This window comes from Mycteria americana, chromosome 13 (genome assembly GCF_035582795.1).
Source record: "Mycteria americana isolate JAX WOST 10 ecotype Jacksonville Zoo and Gardens chromosome 13, USCA_MyAme_1.0, whole genome shotgun sequence".
In the NCBI taxonomy this organism is placed as follows: domain Eukaryota; kingdom Metazoa; phylum Chordata; class Aves; order Ciconiiformes; family Ciconiidae; genus Mycteria; species Mycteria americana.
Genome location: NC_134377.1, coordinates 9,816,024 through 9,838,167, shown reverse-complemented (window position 1 = coordinate 9,838,167; position 22,144 = coordinate 9,816,024). Strand labels below are relative to the sequence as shown.

At 48.2% G+C, this 22,144-nt stretch overlaps 1 protein-coding gene across 1 annotated transcript in view; it reads right to left on the bottom strand.

The window, feature by feature from the left end:
* CORO1C (coronin 1C) overlaps nucleotides 1-22,144 on the bottom strand; it is a 45,233-nt gene that overhangs the window by 8,740 nt on the left and 14,349 nt on the right. The window contains exons 2-3 of the mRNA XM_075516433.1: nucleotides 18,258-18,457; nucleotides 6,347-6,469 (exon numbers count right to left, since the gene is read on the bottom strand). Coding sequence (XP_075372548.1) covers nucleotides 6,347-6,469; nucleotides 18,258-18,452 — 318 coding nt within the window. The 5' untranslated portion in view covers nucleotides 18,453-18,457. The remainder of the gene's footprint in view (nucleotides 1-6,346; nucleotides 6,470-18,257; nucleotides 18,458-22,144) is intronic.

Genomic DNA, 22,144 nt, shown 5'->3' with positions numbered 1-22,144 from the left:
ACATTTGCTTTGCCCTCTATTGTTTGCTTTTTCTGGAGTTAGAGAATAGGGTTTGCCAGACCCTGCCCACGATGCCCAAGCAAGCTGTCAGAGCCAGCAGATGCCAGCCGAGCGGATTTCGGAAGCGAGGCAGACAGACGTGCGTGAGGGCGACGTGGATTTTTGCACCGATCCCAGTTTCTCCCCTCTCACATGGATGGCTGCTGCTTAAATAAAACCCACCGAGATGCAAAAGCTCTCAGCGCGTACCAGCTCACCTCTAAATAACCCTAAAACGCTTTCACTTTTCACCGACGCAGCTCTCTGCGCCGTCCCTCCCAGCACCCTCAGCATCCCAGGAGGAATGACCTGCGACGGGCACACAACCTCAGCAGAGAATTTCTCTGCAAGGGCTGAACATCCCTCTTTCTCTTCCTGCCTGATGGAACAGGGCTAGCAACAAGATGACATAAACCGAGGCTTTTACCAGCAATCACGTTTTAAAAATCGGGTTGCAAACTGGAGCTGTTCAGTCTGGAGAAGCAGGATGTCGTCCCGCTTGCTTCCAATTCAACACCAGCTTTGCCGGTGGCTGCAGGCACAGCACGCTCGCAGAGGATTGCGCTGAAACACAACAGGCCTTGCGAACTGCAACAAATCATTTCACCTGCCCGTTACATGACAAAACGGGGTTACGAAGCCATCAATTTTTATAGAAGCAGCTTTCTCCTTGCCAGTCAGGGAACAACAACCCGGCAGTAGCAACAGTTTAAAACACGTCCGCTGACAGGGGAAGTTTAACGTCAGTCCGCTAAAACTGGTACCTGCGCTTAATGTCGTAACTGTACGCGGGTCTCTCGGATGAACCACCTCCAAACCCCTCACAACTGTAAGCACTGATGCAACGCTGCAGAAAGCGGGTGTTACCTAAACCAGTAAGAAAGCGGGAAAGGGAACGTGAGAGCTGGGAGAGCCCCGCAGAAGGGGCAACGCAGGAGAGCCAGGGGCGGTGAGGCAGAGGCGGGGAGGTGCCCAGCAGAGCGTTAGGGGACACCTCTGCAGGGGCACAGGGTGCTCGACACCAGCAGCTCGGCTCCGACAGCTCCGCCTGGCCGGCAGATGCCGGGGCACAGCCGACGTGGGGATGAGAAACAGAAAAAACACCAAAACCACTTCTCCACTAGATGAAAAGGCCGTGACAGCCAAGACTGACCTATGCAAGTTGATGTTACACTGAGGATTAAGCAGGAAGCCAGACATCTGGGTTATTCCAGAGTCTTGAGGAGCCCTTAAAAACAGCAAGCCTTGATGAACACAGCCATTTCTTCCCCCGAGAGAAACGGCGTGATTAAGCGGCCTGTCCAACTCACTCAGCCTCACGCTCCTTGTGGGGGAAGCTTTGCAAATCGAATTTATTCACAAAAAGACCCCCGAGCAGCACAAGCTTCCGGGCCAAGCGTGACCTGCAGACGAGCCACGCGGGGACGGCAGCAGGGTTGGGGCAGCTTCTACACCTGCAGCCGCAGCCAACCTTCCTCCCTGCCGAGGGGCGGCCGCAGCAAAGGGACCGGCTCCCCGAGCTCCCCGTTCCTGTTCTGCGCCGTCTCAGCCAGGAAGGGTGCAGGGATCCTTCCGTGCAAGCGCAGCTTCGTAGCAAAGTACCTTGCGTGCCAGAAAACTCCAGGACGGAGTTTAAACGTGAGCCAGCGATTGCAGGGGGTGGGAGAGGAAAGGGAGGTATTAAGAGGCAAAATACCAACGAAAGGATTTTTTAAAAAGCCTCTGGAGGACAGATAGATTTTTTTTCTTTAAGGGAAAGCCCCTATAGTTTACAGCAGCTGCAGAGCAGTGTAATCCTCTGCAGATTACAGAAACTATTGACCTAATAATCCTGCTTGGTATTGCAAAAAAAAGCTAGGAGTGTGAAAGGTCAGGGTATGCTCCCAAGCGACCTGGCCCACTCATTCCTGCAGAGGGTGGGGTGCCCGTCTTCAGCGTGGGATGAAATGAGATTCACAAGGCGAATTAAGGAACTTTCGCTTTGGATGCAGGACCCAGCCTGCTGAAGGTGAGGACTCAGGATGAGTACACAAAGGAAACCTTAAAATACTGCAAGATTAACTGGACATCAGTAACAGTTTATCAACTCCCCCACTTGTGGGGGTTTTTGGGTTGGGTTTTTTTTTGGTTTGGTGGTGTTTTTTTTTTTTTTTTAAGTTCACACGGCTGGTTTGTTTGCGATCGAGGAAGTGAAGTCACGCCACGGCGGTGTGTAGAGGTTTGGGTCTCAGAGGAAGAGCAGGAGGGAAAGGTTTTACACAAACAGCACGTGAGAAAGAAAATAAAGCAAACTTTTTCAGCACTCTTTTTATACCCTTTAAAGAGAATCAAAGCCTGTCTCTTCTGGCTCTGCACCAACCTGCAGAAGAAGATTAAGTAAATTTCTAGAAACAACATCAAGTCCTGTATTCACATTACGTGAGGAAACAAATGAGTTTGAGCCCTGGGTTTTATCTACGTCCCGGCTCTTGTATCGCTGCAGAAAAAGGCACTTTGTGCATTCATTTTTTGTAGCTGTAAGACCTTCTCCACAGCTCCACAGGTCCTGGTTCATCCTGTCCCGGCACCACGTCTTAAGCGTCTGCTAACAGGTTCGTGTCCCAGGTCATTGCGAGGGCTCTGGTTTAATTTTTAAAACAATTTGCTCAATGAAATGAACTCTGCTCTGGCCATTACATGCAAACTCATTAGTATTCACCTTCTGATGAAGCAAATTTTCCGTATCTGAGAAAGGCCCTCTGATACCATCTACAAGCCTTTACATAATCAAACATTTTCCAGCTGAATTAAAAAACCTGCAGTACGTTACAGTCACTCAGCAGAGTATCAAGCATGAATATTTAAGTAATTCCTTATTTGTTGGCACAAGAAAATCATTCTTCAAAGAGAACACCAGAAGAGGCCACAGAAGGTATCTGCATGCCACGGCGTTGTAAAGGAAGTCTTTCTGCAATTCAGAGCACAGGATGGGGGACTCCCCGTCCCGCTCTTCTGCAAAAGGAGAGAGAAATTTGGCAAAAAACCAGCAACTGGGGCAGAGAGGCTACTGCCATCACCTACGCGGCATCGCTTGTCCGATTAGGGCTCTTGTGCTACATTGGACGTATGGGCCACCTTCTGAAGAACTGGGAACAAGGCATAAAGAGGAAATACTTCAACACTTGCAGACTACAAGTATTTCATTATATCTCGAACCACTTCAAGTGAGTTGCATTTGCCAACTCAAAAGGAATCCGGTGGCTTCGCACTCCAACTGGCAAGGGCAGGAGGGGACAGAGGCCAATGCACGCCCCAAGGAACACCCAGCGTGGGATGAAGGAAGAGCATTCGCTCCTCCACGAGCCTACACTCCCACAGAGAAGAAAGCAGGTGGTGTTTTGGAGAGGTCCATTCTACTTCTTCCTCTGCTGGGATCAGACAGTGATGTGCTTATACCCGTTGGCACCATGACTTGCACAAAGGTGGTCTTGCAAGGGTGAGCTGTCCTAAATATTGCCCCCCACCATCTTTTTCTCCTCTACCTCCAAATAATTTCTGAGTGCATCAGATGTGACAGCAGAAGTAATGAGTGTATCACCTGAAACTGTCAGATCACACCTATCAAGTGGCTTGCATCAGACAAATCTCGATGCAGCTGCAAATAGTTAAGCCTCTAAGGCTGTCCAAGCTACAAAGCTAAGCAGCATCAGAAAAAGATGTCTTCTTTCCCAGTCCCTTAACTTCAACCCCCAGTCTAATATACCATACCTGTTCAAGGTTTATATGCAGCTCACAGGGTATTTCCACCTTCTACAAATCTGAGGTTTTATTTATATGAAAATACTTCTAGCTTTTGAAAGGGCCAAGTTAACCTTCCTTGTGCAACACAAAGTCTGCAGACAGTTCAAAGTTATGGCTGCAGGGAATCAGCCCTCTTCATCTCAGAGACACTGGTCAGATAGCATCTCAAAGCCATGCTCCCTCAATACGCGTCTAGCTGACGTTGATGAGCTCTGTTGTGGCAGAGGGTAAGATCCTAAAACTTTGAGTGCCAAGGCACAGATGGTCTTTAAAAAAATAAGGTATTTTTTTTAAAAGCAGCTGGCACTGCTGCAGAAAGCCACATGATTTCCTCTACCACATCACTTTTTCTCATTTCACGTTGGCTAATGAAGGGTTCAGAGCTGATGAACAACCACATATCCTTTAAAGTAAGATGAGTTTATTCAGTGACAGGCTGTTCAGGAAGTAGGACTCCAAAAACTTTGAAGAAAAGCAAAGAAAACAGGATGCTAAATCACCCATGCCAGGGCAGAAAAGCAATTAAAAATGGGAAGGCTCACTAGCTCATCCAGTTTGTTTCCAAACAGTGCAGGCCAGAGTTGTCCTTTCATACCGAAGCTCTGTCCAGCCCTGTTAACAACTGTCCCAAATGATCTGGGATACATCATTTCCCATCAGAAGTTATGCGATACTTAACAGGAGATTCAACTTAAGTCTTCAGTCCTCTTTGCTTTCTTCGTCACTATTGCTGGCACTCAGCTTCACTGCATTTTAAACCTCCAGCTAACACGCACCTAACAACCTCCAAATCATGAGCTGCGTATGCTCGTCCCTTCAAGCGCAGCAAGGACTCACTTATTTTACCTTCCCAGCTGCTTGCTGCCTTCCACTCAAGACACGGTCACGCCAACAGGTACCATACACGAACACGGGCGTGCAAAACTCGCAGACAGCTACATCGCAGTGCCCGTCCACACGCGTGTTGCCTCCAGGGACGGAGGGGAAGCTCACTCCCCGCTTCAGTGTGTGCAAATAAGCAGCAACCGCAGAGCGGACAACCTACCGTGAGCCCACGCCCCACGGAGCTTGTTTGCGCAGTTGTAGGCTCAGATTCTTGCGGACAGTTTGTGTCTACATTAGGAGCATTTGGACAACTTGTAATTGAACACTGTTGTTTTTTCTACATAATTCAATCCCTCTGGAGTCTCACAACATACTTCTCATTGCACTTGGATTAGAGACTTATTTTGCCTCCAAGAAGGCAGTTATGGACCTTAAGCTTTGTCTGCTTCTGTTGATGCTCATGTTTCAGAGACCGTTCCTTCTGACTTGCAGCCCTTCTGGATCCTGGTTTCTGGAGGAACATTTCTGCATCCTTCAAAGTTTAGTTCTAGCCCAGTAGTGAACGGTACGAACACAGAAGCTTGTTGTTTTGTTTAATATTAAATATAGTACATTTTGTTAACATGCTTCAGCTTCCAAGACTGAGAGATCACAGGCCAGAGCTGTCCCAGGATAAGCCTCTTGGGATGAATCCCCTCCCAAACATTTTAACGATGAACAGAAGCAAAGGAATTTATCTGACATGATCTATAATAAGATTTCAATATAACATTCAGCCTACAGCATTTCTAAATATGGCCAAAGATCACTGAAGTTATTTGGCATTATTTCATCTTACAAGGATTTTCTTTCACTTATTCCGCTGTGTTTGCATACACGGGATTCCACATCCATCACGGAGCAAGGTCGTCTGTCTATTGTTCAGTGGGCTCTGACTGAGGTAAAATAGGTCTCAGGACCAAGGTTGGCAGGTGCAGAATTTGGAGTATTTTTAATTTATTTATTAAAAAAGCCCTTTGACATCTAGTCACAACCTGTAAACATAGGAAAAATCTAAAGCGTCACCCTTATATCAAGGGCTGAAGCAAGTCTGAAACCTGATGGGCTTGTTCCCCTCCAATCCCCACCTCTTCCCAACACACACCACTGCATGCATTAGGATATTTGAGGTAAGGAACCACCTCTGTCTTCTGCAAAGCACTACAAATCAAAACACCTCACCACTGACTGGCACTCGTTCTTCTCTTTCCTCTTCCCAAACGTCAGACAAATCCCCAGGGGAAGGAACAAGGGAAGAGCAACTGAAGACAAAGCCAGGAAGACACAGGCCAAGTCCGTACTCGAAGTGCCATCTCAGTGCTGAAGAGATTCTTCTCAGAAGTCTGAGGTTGCACCTTCTCCAACATCACATGAGAAGAAAGTGCCAGTTGTGAGGGTTCAAATTCTGCTGTTACGCAGGTAAAGCAGCTCGCTCTGCTATTTTCGCTCCAATTTTTAGCTAGGTCCTGCAGCCAAGATAGCATAATTTCTTAAGCCGAGACAAAATGTGATCTGCAGAATGCCCATGACCACTCTCACATCAGCAAGGACTCTGCCCCTGGTGTCTGTGCAGGAGATCCCTCTAGAAATACAAGTGGCATTTGCAGCAGCATTTCGACCACGAAGCAAACACTGCCGCGCGAGACAAATTAAATACACTTACCATGACGGTGCAGTCCTCGGAGCCACTGGCGATGACCTGGTCATTATGAGGACACCAGTCTATGTCCAGCACTGGTCCTGTGTGGCCACACACTGTTGGGTAGGACTTGTCAATTCTGCCTGTCTGAAGGAGGGAAACAAGGAAGAGAGCTGTAATACACAGACAGCACAGAGCACATCTCACAGAGCAGAGAAGATGCTTCCTAATTCTCCACGAACTCTTTCGGTAGTCACAATTCCATGAAATTTGCATCATCTCATGTGTCAGTAGAGGAAATGAACCAGCGACTGTTCTCCAGCACCATCTAACTGGAAACTCCGACGGTGCAAGACGAGGGTTCAGAGGTTCAGCACAAGAGGGCTTTGCTCCCCCTCAGACGCAGGGATGCTTTGCTGCGATCCCATCCCTTTGTCCATCCCCAATGTTTTGGGAAGAGGGCTCTGCCCGTACAGTAAAGCTGTGGTTTTGTCTATGCTTCACAACAGCAGCCAGCAACACCTAAAGATAACCGAGCCAAAATTTTAATTGAAGGGTGTCGCTGGTCATTGAATTTACCAAGTCTGCTTGTTTTCATCATAGAAGTATTTTGCTTAGATGGAAAGTTTTTAGGACACAGTTGTGCAGAGTAAAATACTGTTTTCAGGAATAAATACTGCCGACACAGACCGTCACAGCCACAGACACCCACCCCTGATCTGTACCTGCCTCTCTACAGCCAGAGGATCAAGGCCACCAGCAAGCTGCCAAAGTTGAGCTCACTACATAGATAAACTTCCCAAGAAAACAAGCTAATGAGATGTCCTCATTTGAACTGACACAAATCTAGTGATGCCAACGCAGCTCTTGCAGGTGCACCGACTTTGCTGACTGAGTCCACAGTTTGCTGAGGGAGCCCCTTAATATCCTGAAGCACCTGACCCCCCAAACTGCTGACACACCGAACACTCCACCTTCCTCCGTGGGAAAGGAAAAAAAAACCACTCTTGCTGATCATCTTTATCTCTCTTGGTCAAGCCTTGCACACATGGGAAGCAGTAGTTAAAATACTGAAGACACACATGGCAGTAGCGGCAGGGTGAGCAGGAGACTCCTGCACTTCCAGGGCCAGAACCTGGGTCCCGCTCCGAGGGGTTTTGTTTCCAGGGAATGCCACGATGGCCTTTTCATGAGTGATGGGAGAAGAGAGGCAGGAGGGAGAGGTCTGGGACAGGGTCGTCTTCTTTCGTGTTTAAACATGCAGAAGAAATGGTTGGCATTTCACTTCTCCCATTCGGTGATGACATTCCCCAACCTCAGAGGTTACACCTCTTAATATATGCCTCCTACCCATCTCCATGCGGAAGGCTGTTCCTATTCAATGCTGTCTTACGTACAAAGGATCAGAATAATGCTGGATACTGGCTTTTGAACACTACTGACCTGAAGACCTCTACTAGCAACAAAACAAGATATAGATCCAAACAGACTAAGTTACAGAAACAAAACCACCACTATTTCCTAAATGACCAAATTTAGGTTTCAAAAAAAAAAAAAAAAAAGAGACTGTCTCAGTGATTCAAATGCTTCTGAAATGATTGAAAGTGTTGTAGATGAAGAGCCATAAACCAGACATTCAAAAATTAAAGTCTGTGTAATCCCTCTTGGATGCCATAATGTGAAATAGGATTTAAAAAATTAATACACCCAACTGACATGTATAGTTCATCCATTTTAATTTATCTAATTAAAAAAGAACCATGCAGAGCATATGCGCATGAACATATTTCAGAAGTCACGTTACAGGCTAAATACAAATATAGACCGAAGCCAAAAGAAAAAATACGACTAATATTGCGAGACATCAGTGAATACCTGTTCTTCCTCCTAGGCAGGGCTCAGAGTAATCCTTTAAGAGGAGCCTATGGTAATTATTTGCAGGCTGCTCAAGTGCTTGTCAGTTTAGTTTAGAGTTTTTACAGTAATTTATTACTGCAGGGAGGAAAAAAAAATTCAATTTGAACAAATTAAACCACAAACTTCACCTTTCAGTTTTGATCACGATGAGCCTGAACAGCACGAGCAGCAGCAGCCAACTGCCTGTGACAGCCAGCTGACCGCAGGGACCAGGCAACCCCACCGCCTGCTTTTGATCACCTAAAACGGAGCTCATTTTTTAAACCAGCTATCTTGTACTTCCATTAGATCGCTAAACGGCAGTGCTCCAAGGGCACCGAGGAAAACGAGACGATGGAGGCTCTGCGAGAGCCCACGGCAAGAGGGCCCGATGCCCAAAAGCTGAAGGGACCAGCGCAGCCACGGGCTTCCAGCTCCCACGGGGGAGCAAGTCCCCTTCCCTCGGCAGGCGAAGCAGCAAGCTAGAGTAAAGCTCAGTCTCGTCACCAAGCCAGAGTAAAGCTCAGTCTCGTCACCAAGCCAGAGTAAAGCTCAGTCTCGTCACCAAGCCAGAGTAAAGCTCAGTCTCGTCACCAAGCCAGAGTAAAGCTCAGTCTCGTCACCAAGCTGAGGAACCCGAGATGGATGCACCGGTGTGGCTGTTTTGGACAAAGACGGCAAACGTTTCTCGGGCCAGAGCCATCTGGATCAAGAAGAAACTGCAGATGCACAAAGGGGAAGTTAAACCAAATTGAGCAGAAATATCTTTGCACCATGTTACAGGTGAACAGCAGCTTATCTGCATCATTTGTAAAGCACACCCCTTTCCTGCCTGGATGTGGACAGTGACACATGAAAAAAAATTCCTAACAAGGGAGCAGGCAGATGTTATTCAGCAGCAGTCTGGGAGACGCAGTAACTTCAAGCACCCTCAAGTATGTTTATTCACAAAAACGTACAAAACGGAGCAAGCAGAGCACAAACAAGAGAAGGAGATGTCACGCCGCCTGCAAACACAACAGCTCCCCAGGGTGTGGCAGAGGAAGACAACGCCTGGGGAGACGCAAAGCCCAGCCGCACCAACCTTTACACTTGGGCATGGCACCACTGCACTAGAGGACCAGCTCAGCTGCTCACCAGGGTCCACAAAGAATAGTGTCAGAACAGGAAAATGAGAATAAGTAAGGTTGCAAATGGACAGAAGGGCTTACTGGCCAAAAGCAAGCTGCAGTTCGGCTAGCAGAAGTCCAACCACTTTCAGAGAAGCTACTGACTTGTGGTCAGAAACACAAAACCATCTTCACAGCGCACAGGAAACCATGGTGCTTTCCTGAAAACGTAACAAAAAGCAAGAGCTCTCCTTTGGCAACGCTTCTAAATGCACTTAATCTGCTCCACTTTAAAAAAACCCCCACTTTTTATTAGAAAGCATGACCCTTCAAAGGGGATCGAGGGGCTGTCAAGGGACAGTAAGTCAGGTCCCCACCCCAGGGTCTGACCCAGCACACCTTCCCCTCAAGCACCCAGCGGGGTAAGAAATGAGCAGTTTTTGACTCCGACGTGCTACTTTACCACCTCTCTAAGCCAGTTCTGTAAATACCGTCCGTGTAGGCTACACCGCAGGCTTCCTCCTCCCAGCAGTGTTCCCCTCTGGAGGGGGGGACCCCTATTCCTGGCATCATGCAGGATTAGCTGTGCACAGAAGAGCTTAAAAACAGTATTTGGGGGGCTTTGCCAAAAGGGAAAGACCAGGAAGCCTGCAGTAGGGTATTAAAAAAACCCCACCAGCCTGTAAAATTACCAAATTCAATGTTTCTAAACACAATTCCTTTTACAAGAGATGCCGCCTCTGCCGCAAGAACACCACGAGGTTTGCAACTTTGCCGCCAAATGGGTGCGTTTTCATGTTACCATAATGCTCCCAGGTTTGGGGATTTATTTACTTATTTTTTAAATAATCTTTTAATTAGTTAAGGATTTAAAATAAATCTCAAGTGCTGATACACAGCTTAAAATTAACTTGGTATGACTTCAAGAAATTAAATCCTTCTCATAATCCATTACGACTCTGGTTGAGCAACGCATCACAGTAACGACTTTTGAAACTCAGAGTTGTATTTTATAAAAAGTTAGCCCAAGAGATGAATTTGAGGATTAGTATTAATATGCTGGATAGCGTTGACTAGAAGCACACTCAATATTCAGGTCCTTCAACAGGTGGTAAGCTGACCTTACCAAATTAATTCATTTAGTGCTTTCATGTATCCCAGATCAGAAAAAACTGACAGGTGAGAAGAAAAACAATTGTTATTAAATCCAGAAGCAGCACAGGAAAACTGCTCCTAAAAGCAGTAGTTTTATGAATTAATTTGACTGTCTTACGATCACTTCTCTGCCAGAAAAGGGCAATTGGTTGCAGGAGACAGCTCATGGATTACGGAAAAAATATCACGGAGAACAGCTGCTTCCCCCAACCCATGGCTGCGCTCATTAAGATCGCCATTTAAAATAGGGAAGTGGCATCAAGTTGCACAAGCAAAAGCAATTCCCCCACCCTTACTTTGCAGAAGTTTGAGGAAGGAAATCAGGTCACAACTGCAAAGTTTGAAATACAAACCGACTAGTATCTTTTCTCTGTTAGAGAGGATATTCCTTTTTTTCTTAGCTAAATTGTCTCTTTTCCTTACAACAAACTCAAGTTTCACAAACTCCACTCAAGTGAAGTTTAACGTGCTCCGGCCACCGAGCCTCCACCTCTGGTTGCAGCAGCTGGTCATGCAGGAGGGAGCGGGGAGAAAGTACTGCAGTGGGATGTAATGAAAGTGCATTGCTCTCTCACGACCATGACAAACAGACATTAGTCACCCAGCAAACCAATCAAGGCATCCATAACTAATTTGGAAGATTATGAAAAGCGTTACTCTCAAGAGGTCTACTGTAACGTCTCTTATTGCATGACATTAAGGCATTCATAACTACATACTGCTTTCAAACCAGACCACTATAAACATTGCTTGTGCCCTCCAAAAATTCCTCAGCAGTGCTCCTGGTCTCGTTTTATCACCTTGACAGCTGCAGGGCTGTGACATTACAGTAGACATTACAGGCTGCTACAGAACAGAGACAAGGGTCCTCGTTCCGGAGTGCCCAGACCTAAATGGATGCACAAAGAGGAGGGAAGAAAAACGCGGTGACAGACGGGAATCCTGCACAAAGCCAACCCTGCCTGAGCAGCGAGAGCAGGGCTTTAAAAACCACGGCACCGCACGGCCCCAGCAGATTTGGCATCACCGCTCAAAGCGCAGCGTGGAGGGTTTCAGGCCTGTGGGCAGCTGGGTGAGCAGGCAGCAACGGCGAGGTTTGTTTCATGCCCCTGGGAGAGGAGCTGCAGCAGCTGGGGGACTTCATGGTTTGCAGCGGGTGCTTGCAGCTGACCGGGCAATGGAGAGGTTAAGAGCTGGTTGCACCCGCAAGATGCTTTACACTGGAAAAGGGTATGTTTGTTTGCAGAATCCTTCACAGAATTAGTTGCGCCAATCAGCTATCCGCATGCTGGCTTTAAAAAAGGAAAAAAACCAACACAAACAATCCCCCCAAACCCAACCCAAACTGCTAACTCCTATCACTCAGAGCTGGGCGCGCAGCATGGCTCCAGCATTTCAGCTAATGTATGTCCCAGTTTCTAGAGGAATGCTCTAAACACATTTCAAAATTAAATTTCAGCCTCAGCTAACTTTTAGCTGAGGAAGCCCCTCGGGCAGAAGATGTAGAGATTCAAAACAAAGAGACCTGTTGCCCAGAAATTACATTACAATTAACACAATACAGACTCACTCTTTTGTTCCATCCCTAAAGTATGATTTCAAAAGCAGTTAATTCCCCTGTTAGTAAAATAGGCGTACTGCCTTTCCAACGGAAGGAAAACTAATCGGTGTCCTAAAAGTTTAGGGTTCTGGGATAAAGCGGTAAAACCCCGCTGCGGTTCAGGGGGCGGTGGAGATGAGCACCCATCCAGAGAGGGCAGAGCAAGGAGGCAGCGCCCAGAAAGGATCCGCAGGGAACAACAGCCTCGTGTCACCCAAACACGCTCATCCCCGAGAGCTGGCAACAGACGACCTGGGACTCCAGCATCAGCCACGGTGAAACAAACTGGGACCAGTAAAAATGCAGACGGGGAAGGAGGAAACAGAAGAAAGTCTGGACGGATCCCAGGGAAGAAGCCATTCTATTCCAACCATTTCTGTTGAACTCATTTTGTCGCTGGACTTCCAAAATTTCAGTTTAGTTGGAAGTTTTAAGCAGCTAAACCAGGATTTTATCCTCTATTTCAGGCCCACTTGCAGCCATGCTGGAAGTGTGCTTATATGTATGGTTTGCATACATACATTTGTATCCTACATAAACCAGTGACATTATGCCATGGAGACAACTCCTCAGAAATTCATGCTGCTGGTAGAGTAATGTTATTTTTCATTTGAATATTGGACAAATACACAACTTTTGAGGACTTCCTCCACTCCTTACACTCCATTTTAACCACTGCATACAGACAGGAAGGCAGATGTGGAGCATGTGTAGCCCTCTCCAAGCGCAAGAATCTTTCGTACCTGCTTGCAGACAAAACTATCAAGCGTAACTTCCATTTTCATTATGGGACAGGGCCTTAAAACTGCAGCAATATTTGTACAAATCACTGGTTGCCCGTAAGACAGGGGACAGTATTTGCTGCTGCTTTCCTAGAGAAATGAGATTAGCCACACTGCCTGCCCTCTCTTCTCTACTACACGAGAACCTGCTGATCCATCGGAATCAAACTGACAGTGATAAATATAAACTTTTTTTTTTAAATCCACTTTAGAGAAAAATCCAAGGTGAAATAAAAGAAAGAAATCCAGATTAGTGCCCCGCGAGGGAAGGTGCAGTTCTAACTCAAGCCCATGTCCCTCCTGAGCGGCACAGGCACCCCAGTTGGGCTAGTGAGGCACTCAAGGGAGGTGGCCACGTCCTGATGGGCCAAGAGAGAAAGGATGTGTACAGGAGCTGGGGAACATTCACTCTATGCAGAGTGGATGCAGGAAAAATCTCCAAGAAACCAGGTTTTAGCAGTTCCACTGGTCACAAGATAACTTAGATCTTTAAAAAACACCAATACCTTGGGTTTTTATTCAGTTATTGCAGAGATGTCTTCAATTTTTAATCTCTTCCACCCAACGTTCAAAACTACTTGGAGCTGTATGGGAAGTCTGACCAAAATTTAGGGGGAAATATCCCTTCATAGTCTTCAATCTTGCAAGCTTCTCTCACAGGGACTTTGCTAGGAAAAAGACCTACAGCACCAGTACTGACAGGGGCTCCATGGCAGCCGAAGTCAAGACCACAGTAACTCATTTTAATTCGTATCTTTCCATCCACACTCCACCTAAAATTGCTGGAAGGGCTCAATGAACCCATCACAACAGTACCTCCCGATTTTATTTTACACACAAATCAGAAAAGGATGATTTTTTTTTTTCAGTCCCTCCTGGGGGAATGAGAATCTGGAACAGCTGATTAACAACTTACATATGCCATGGTTGAACATGAAGGCATGTCACTTGCAGAACAACATATTCCTTCAAGAAGATCATTCCTGAGGTGTGTACTCACCCACCCACACGCTAATTGCCTCTCAGGGCACCCATCTGATCACAGCTTCTGTAGGAACGCTGCCTATGTAAAGGGAGTGCAATAAGAAGTCAGGCACACAAATGGAAAATCTAATAAAAGGTATATCCAAAGGAGACTGAATAAGCCTCTTCTAAAGGCCTTACATAACATGACTTTCAGCTGAAGGCATCTTTCTAGCTGAACTGAAACAAAAAGGAACCATTTGCAGCAGCTTTTTTCTTTGCAGATACAAACTGCAAAGATTTTTTCGAGGAGGGAAAAAAAAATAATTGTACCCAGTTCTACTGTAATGTAGACCCAGCACCAGAACCGTGCACTAAACCCAGGTATTTGCAAGTCACTTTCCCCAGCACATCGAGAAACGCACAAAATTTTCATCTGGGCCGTCAAACAGGGATCACCTATCGAGTTGGGCGAGTACATCCCACGCAACCCCTCTCCTTTGACAGCAGAGGCAGGGAGATCTCTGCCCTGCTGTTTCAATCGTCATCCAAAGGGAGACGAGCACACCGAACAGCGCACAGCGAGGGGGACAGCCCTTCCCAACAGCATCCCGGGAGATAACCTGCAGTCCCGAGTTCATTCTGCCGGGAACGACGCGCGGAAGCGAAGACGACAAGCCCACCACCTGAACACCAAGCAACCCACCCCGTCCGGGCTGAGGACGGGAGGGCTGCAGGGGCAAGGCAGAACGACCGGCTCCGGGCCCTCGCACAACGCTGTTGTGAAAGCGCCCGACCTGCAGCTGAGCTGCGCAGCGAGAGCCACCGAGGCAGCTGCGCACACCCGGCCCGCTCGTACCGGAGATCCCCGGGGGATGCGAGCAGGAGAATCGCTTCTTCCCTTACCTGCCTGACTCTTCCTTCGTTCCCTAACAACGGTGACTACCCACCACGGTGGGGGTGATCTCCACCTAATCTAGCCGCACATGCCCACCAGCAAGCAAAGGCTGAGGCACGCACCGCTTGATTGAAGAGTTTTATCCTGGGGTTCCTTCCCTGTGCACCCACCGTTTTGCCTGGGATAAGGCTCAAAGAAAATCAACTCCAAAAGCCTGCAAGCTTCCAGTTTAACGGCGATATTCTATACTAACACTTTGCTCAGTATCAGTCACCCATAGTCCAGAATAAGCAGGCAAGTTTTCAGTGTTTTTCCCTGGTGTGTTTCTCCCTGCTGATTAGCTTGACTCTTATCACCTGCACAGCATTAATTGATATAAATTACAGCTTTTTAAAAGTACGTGGTTCCTTCCAACGGAGGCCATCTCTCTGCAGACCAACCAACCTGTGCGAACTGCAATTTTCAGCAACTCAGACAGTGGCCGTGGCTCTTGCTGGAGCACGGGAATGGCGAGTTCCTGGCAAAGACCCTGCACATGTGCATGCAAGAAAACAGGAAGTTCAGACAAAAGCATTTCCACAGCCAGCAAACCCGGCTCAGCTGCACCAGCCCCGGCTGCTGCTGCTTCGCACCGGGTTCTGCGGGGAGCCCCGGGGGATGGAGGGAGGACGCAGCCCCCCGGGTCTCCGCACGCCTCCACCCGGGGGCTGCCGGAGGGACCCTCACCACCGCCCCGCGGGGCCGGGGCCGGGGCCAAGGCCGGGGCCGGAGGAGCGGCGGGGCGCGGCGCACGGCCGCGGGCAGGGCGAGGGGCGCGGCGGGGCCGCGGCGGCGCAGGGGTTAAGGGCCGCGCACTTGCCGCGCCGCGCCCCCGCCAATCAGCGCGGCGGCAGCCGGCGGCCCCGAGCGCTGCCATGACCATATAAGGTAAAAAGCCGCGGCCGCCGCAGTGCCGCTGCGGCGGGAGCGGGTGCGCGCGCGCGGCGGGGCGGGGCGAGGCGGGGCGGGGCAGCCCGGCCGCCGCCTCCCCGCCCATGGGTGCTCCGGGCGGGGTCCCGGGGCCCTCGCCCCGCCCCACGCCCCCCCCCCCGGCCCGCGGGCGCTGCCCATGGCGGGGGGGGGGGGGTGGGGGAGCCGGCAGCCGCCCGCCTGGCAGCAAAAAGCCCCCGCCACAACAAAACCAACACGGCATTGCTGGAACTTGGAAAGGAAAAAGCCATTTAACATGGGTAAACCCGCCCTTTCTGTGATGACACAGGCCCTTTGAAGCGCAGGCCCGGCTCACCCCTCGCAGAAGGGCAAGCCACATTAAAAGTAATTCAGAGTGACCCGCACAGCCCTGGATCTGAGCGGACGCGATGCAATTAAGTTACAGGAGGGCCATTGTCCCTGCAGCCTCCTGAAGGCTCTGAAATGCAGCAAGTGTATTCTTAGGGCTCAATTTTAAAATCATACCAAAAGCAGAGTTTAAAATTGACCCCACCCCACCCCCCCCCCCCAATATAACAGCGAGGATCTTGCTGTGGGGACTCAATGAACACCTCTGCTGAACTGGCTCAAAGAGAAGCCAAAGTGTTAGGGTGTTGAGGGAACTGAAGGAACACTTTTCATCAGCTGAGGCTATAAAAATAAATGAGGAACATAGGAACTGGTTAGAGCAAAGCCAGCAACGTGTTGCATTGCAAAAGAACGTGTCAGGCTGGGGGGGGTTAGGAACAGAGTTCCTCCAGCTTTGCTTGAAACTTTGTCATATGTGAATATAAAGCAGCTGTATAAGACAAGGCAGGAACATCGCTGAGGGCACAAAGGCAACGACAAATACAGAGGAGGGCAGGAGGACTGACTGAATAAATGTAAAAACCAAACAAGCACAAGATGGCAGTTAACAATGCAAAAGGCTACATCGCTCAGGATTAGCAGGAATTTCTGCCACGGACTGAGAAAACATTGGGCAGTAAGAGAAAAAGGGGGGTGCACGTCCTCTGCCATCAGCGTTTGTGTTGTGATGCAACACGAGCGCAACCGCCTGCTGTTGTTGAGCAAGGAATTTCTAATCGAGATCTGTGCCATCGTGCGTGGCTTGGGCAAGAGCAGGACACGTGGCCCCAAGATGCGCGCCAACCAGAATACTTGCAAAGAAGGGCTGTTAATAAGATGAGCAAAATGGAGAGCTATTTAAGGAGGCTAGGGGTTTGGCTTGCTGCGCTTAGCGCAACCGAGGCATAAGTGAGAACTCGCTGCCTCTGTTCCTGTAATGCACTCGCCACGTGGGATGCTATATTCAATTCTGGTCACTATTTCTATATATAAACAGGGCAGATCTGCAAACGGAGCTAGGAAAAAAAGGACAGGGCTGATGACAGACTGAGGACGTTTTAAGTGTATAGTTAAGAGAAGCTTGAGGGTCACAAAGAAAATAATTAATGTTACAGAAAAAGACTTTTCGTCACAAGAATTTGCCGGTTGAGCATCAGAAAGGGAGATGAGAGCACCGCTCTCCAACACGGGTGGAAGAAAGATGCTCTGCGATTTTTCCGTGCAGTATCAGAGGGCAATAGGAATTTATTTCAGTCTGAGACACTGCTCCTGCTCATTTGTGTGCTTTATACCACAGCACTGTAAGAGACTGCCAGCAAGGCTTCTGTACCCATCTTTTCAGCCTCCCTCCAAATCTCTGATCCGGCCATTCTGGCTGATGGACAGGAACCTAACTCTTCTGTGCGTTTTGCAAAGCACGCCCCTGGGGTTCCACAAACAAATTCGAAGTATAAGAGAAAGAAGTAGAGAGTATATACGGGCTCACCGAAAGATTATTTATTGGAGACTCACCAGCATTTCGCACAGTAGAGAACGTAAGGGGTGTTTCCCTGCCCAAGATCAGATGAAGCCCCTCTCCTTGGTATGTCAGGTACTATAGGGGATAACTGAAGTATAATAAAGCCTAGGCACAGCCTTGTGACCTGGGAGAACTGCAGGACAGCTGCAACGTACTTGGAGGAGCTGTTTTCTTACCAAGATTATTCTTGTCTTACACCGCACAGAAAAAGAGTAACTGAAGGGGCTAGCAGCAGCCTAGACCAGCTCAGATGCCAGGGCCACGGGGCCTATGGAAACGCCTTACTTGGAACCAGCTCAGTCCTTTGCAGCCATCTGATACGGGGCTGCAAGGAGTAATTAGCTTCAGGTGCATTCCTGAATTAAGTGACACTTGCTGAATCCCTGACAGTGGAAAAACCTGACCACTGCTATCATAAATAAAGAGGCTTCATTAGGAGTATGATTCTACGTAGGAACTTCTGCCATAAAGAACTGGCTCGGATTAGTCAAGCAAAGTGCTTATTTACTGTGTTTAATGTACAGGAAGCATCAGCCTGATTACAGAGACATTAAATGGATTCTTACATGGCACTACTGAGCAGCATTTGTCACAACACAGCAGAGACTTCGCAGCCTTAATGTTATTCATAAACAAGTGCTGAAATGACAACGAAGCTGAGCATGTAATAGCGAGAAACTTTCAAAAAGCACTTACCTTGTGCAAAGGCAGCACCAGGAACGCTCCGCCACCGCTAGCATCTACAATTATTGCAACAAATCGGGGGTTTACTGCACAAAAGGAGCTATCCCAAGTAACGCGGGAGACGCGGATGTCGTCGTAACACTGATCGTTTTTCACCGCTTGGCCAAACACGTGCCGAAATTTGCTCTGTCGTACCACTCGCCTCATTGTGTCTGCAGAGAAGAGGAACGTCAAAAGAAGGAGATCAGTTACAGGTGCAGGGACCTCCTGCTTGCCCAGAAGACGCCAGCCAAGGACCTCCGCAGGACCCTCTCATCTGCACCATCACCCAGCTTCCAGCAACACAGAAATACAGTTTCACTCGCTATTCCTGCGCCTTGCTTTAGACCTGTGAAGTTCCCAGCCAGTTTTGCCTTTTTTTTTTTTTTTTTTTTTTTTAAATAAAGTTTCAGGCTGTCTTGCACCACACACAACTGAACTGCACTTCCCAGGGTGTTCTACAGAAAGAATTTGCCGGTTAAGCATCAGTTTTCCCATTGTAAATATATTCTCTTATTGCAGTAAAGGAAGTTCCTAATCCTAAAAGCAGCTTTTAGACAAGTCTCCACATATTTTCAGGGATAAATCTGGTCTCAGATTGAACTTGTTTACTTTCAAGTCAGACAGGGTCCAGAAGATGTAAATAAAAATGCAAGCTCTCAAAATCCGGTGTTCCTGTCAAGTGGTTCCACATGTTCACTAGCTTCCATTTCTTTCTTCTAACTCCAAAATCTCACTAAAAAAATAATAAAATTAGTTTCCTAGACAGATAGGAGTAATGGAAACAAGCTAATGACTCAAATTAACTTAGTGTGCCTGTAGAGCTTCTCTTGAGAAAAATAATTTTCAAGAAGGCTTGAGTTAGAATAGAGGGAAAGGCACTGGCATGGAAAATTCCAGCACCCGAGCCCTGGAAGAATACATGGGCACAACACCGCATGCGAACACCAACCCTGGAAGCGAGTGGCTGTATTGCCCTCCATGTATGCAACCTACGGAGCCCTCGCAGCTGGGAAGGACTTTTCCCATCGTACGAGATTTTTCTCCCTCAATCAGGGCTTGCAGGAGAACGAGGAGCCTCCATATAGCATCTTGCTTTTACATATGAGAAAAATATTTCTGCCCCAGTCTCTAGGGAAAGCAAAAAAAAAAAAATTAAAAAATAAAAAAAATAAAAATAAGCAGGGTCCACCTCTTATCTTGCCTCCCAGTAGGTCCCCAAGCACATGCAGAGGCTGGGAAAAACTGCTCAGCTTGACGGAGCTTCTTGCTCCAGACCCACCAGCCTGAAGCTCGCAAGTGAGAGACTCCGAGCGCGGCTCCAGCACGTCTCCCTCTGCACAGCCTGTCTGCAGCAGAAGTGATAAAAGGTTCTACGCCTGTCTCTAACTGCAAAGGCTTTGCATGAAAGCGTAGCGAAAAAGAGACTTCAGAATGATCGCTGTTTTGTAGTCTCGGAGGTTAAAAAAAAAAAAAAATAAATTAACAGCAACAAAAAGCTGAATAACTAGAGGAAAGCACTCATCAGAGCCGAGAAATAAGCAGTCACGTAGTAAGTTTGAAGAGGAGCAAAATGTTACAATTAACATAACAGACAGATATCGCGTGAAATGCTCTGGTTCCCGCATAGATAAGAAAATATAATCAGAGTATTTGTTTTCCACAAGCTCGCGCCAGACCATGTCGAACTCCCCAGACCATGTCCAACTGAAGCATTTGGGAACTGGCACTGGCCGTCTCCACAGCCGCTCCACCTCCAGCCCGGGCGGCTGCAGCCGTGGTGGAAGTGCCATCAGAAGAGCGAAACCCAGACGGAGGGTCGCAGCCCAGGCAGCGAGTTACCCTTCGGGGAAAAGCCAGCTTCTCTGCAGACGCAGATAATAAACGCACCGATTGTGGGGTCGTTTTTTTGCGACGGGGACATTCGTCCCCAGGTGTGGGGTGGAGGCCACCGACCTCTTTCACGCAGGCCAAGCAGCTGGCAATGGCTTTCAGGCACCGATGACCTGAACTCTACGAGCTGGTGACACAGGCGTGAAGGGCTCTGCATTTATTTCCAGCCATGGCGAGTAGGTGGGTCTTCCCTGCAGCGTTTCTCATGGTACCATTTCTAGACTGATGTCCTGTTAAATCTCCCCAATTAACTTGGTCATTTCAAAGCCACAGAAGGGCCACAAACACCGTTTTATTAAGAACTCATTGTATTAGAGGGGTATACACCTGTGAAAAACAGGTGTAGTTTTTCAATGCAAAACTTTGTGAATGATTGGGGTGCTCAAGATTATCCACATGAAAAAAGCTATATATAAATTATTAATGATTACTATCATAGATGAACTCAGGCTTCCTCTGTACTTCACATCAACTAACAGAATTGCACAATATACTTTCTGCCAACTATTTCACTTACAGCACAAATAAAAGGCCTGTTCCACGCCGGACACACCCAGTGACACCGAAGTGCAACGGGAAGTCATAAACCAGGAGCTGCTCTCCAGCTCCAGCCAGCAGGTAAGGGTGCAAAACCCGGACACCAGTTTCTTTTTATGCTCATAATGCACAGCAACACCCTGAGAGTTCACGTTCAGCTCTACAACGGGATGGAGCAGCTGAAGCCGTAGGGCAGACAGTACCTTTCATGCAATGGGACTATGAAATATTGGGAGCAAAGCATTATGCACATGGGACAGTGAAGTGCACCCAGTTTGGGGGGGGAAAAAAAAAAAAAAATACAAGTGCTCCTCTCACAGTGCGATGCCAGTTTTTGTTTTGTTTTCAGGCAAAGGAAGAGATTAATTTATCCAAAATGGATGGGAGAAACAGTGCCAAAGCAGATGGTACGTCGTGCCTCGAGGTGGAGCGCTGCCAGCGCAGGCGGCCGGGCAGGCTCCCCAGGGATGCACGCGTGGCCGTCCCCTGCGGGCAGGGTGGGTGGGTGAGTGGGTGAGGCAGGGCACGGCTCCATCCAGGGGTACCAGCCCTGTTCCCTGGGTGGATTCAGAGCACGATCCCAGCCGAGCCCCAGCCCCGCTGAATCACGCACAAAGTAAAAGGTGAATTTCAACGCAAAGATCTCCCAAAGACAAGAAACACGCTGCACTATCAAGCTGCCCGAGGCCCAATTTAAGATAAATCATTAAAAAATGCAGTTCCACACCCAGTTACTAATTTATTGCGTAGACTCATTCAGAGACCTGTCAGACATTTCAATCCGAGAGGGCTCCTCCCAGCCGTAAGCCGTTTGGGTGCTGCACAGCAGGCAGGACTCTGCCGCCCGGACTTTGGCATCCATGGCTTCGATTCTGCCAAGTCCTGTAGCCAGCACCGCGCGAGAGCGGCGTCACCCCTTCCTCCTCCGTCCCTCGCTGGCACGCGAGGTGACACCAGGTCACCCTGAAGAAGCGGGGATGTTCTTGCAAAGCCCAACGTGCTGCAATACCGCAGGAAGCGTGCAAACAGCTCAGCCCTTTCCCTTCTGAAAACACACCTCGCAGGTCTTTTTTGCAGCAAAACCCTACTCACTCCTGTGCCTGGGGTGCGTAACTCGTCTAGGAGAAGGGAAAAGTACCCTGCTTTGTGTGCAGTCAATTTTCATGACTGTTCACCCACTGGCAGTGTTCCCATCCTACTGTGCATCAAGATTAAAATCTGATGGTTGAGAAGAAAGTAAAGCGAAGGCTTAAACTTGCCTTGCGAAGTTAACACGCAGCAAATTGCCCTGTGTCGATGTATCGTATACCCAGGGGTTTTGCAATTTGTCCGCTTTAATGCTGGGAATGTGGATACGATAGCTAAGAAGAAGGATTATTTGTATAGCTTGGATAATTATATCTTTCCTTCGCTTGATCAATACCAGAACA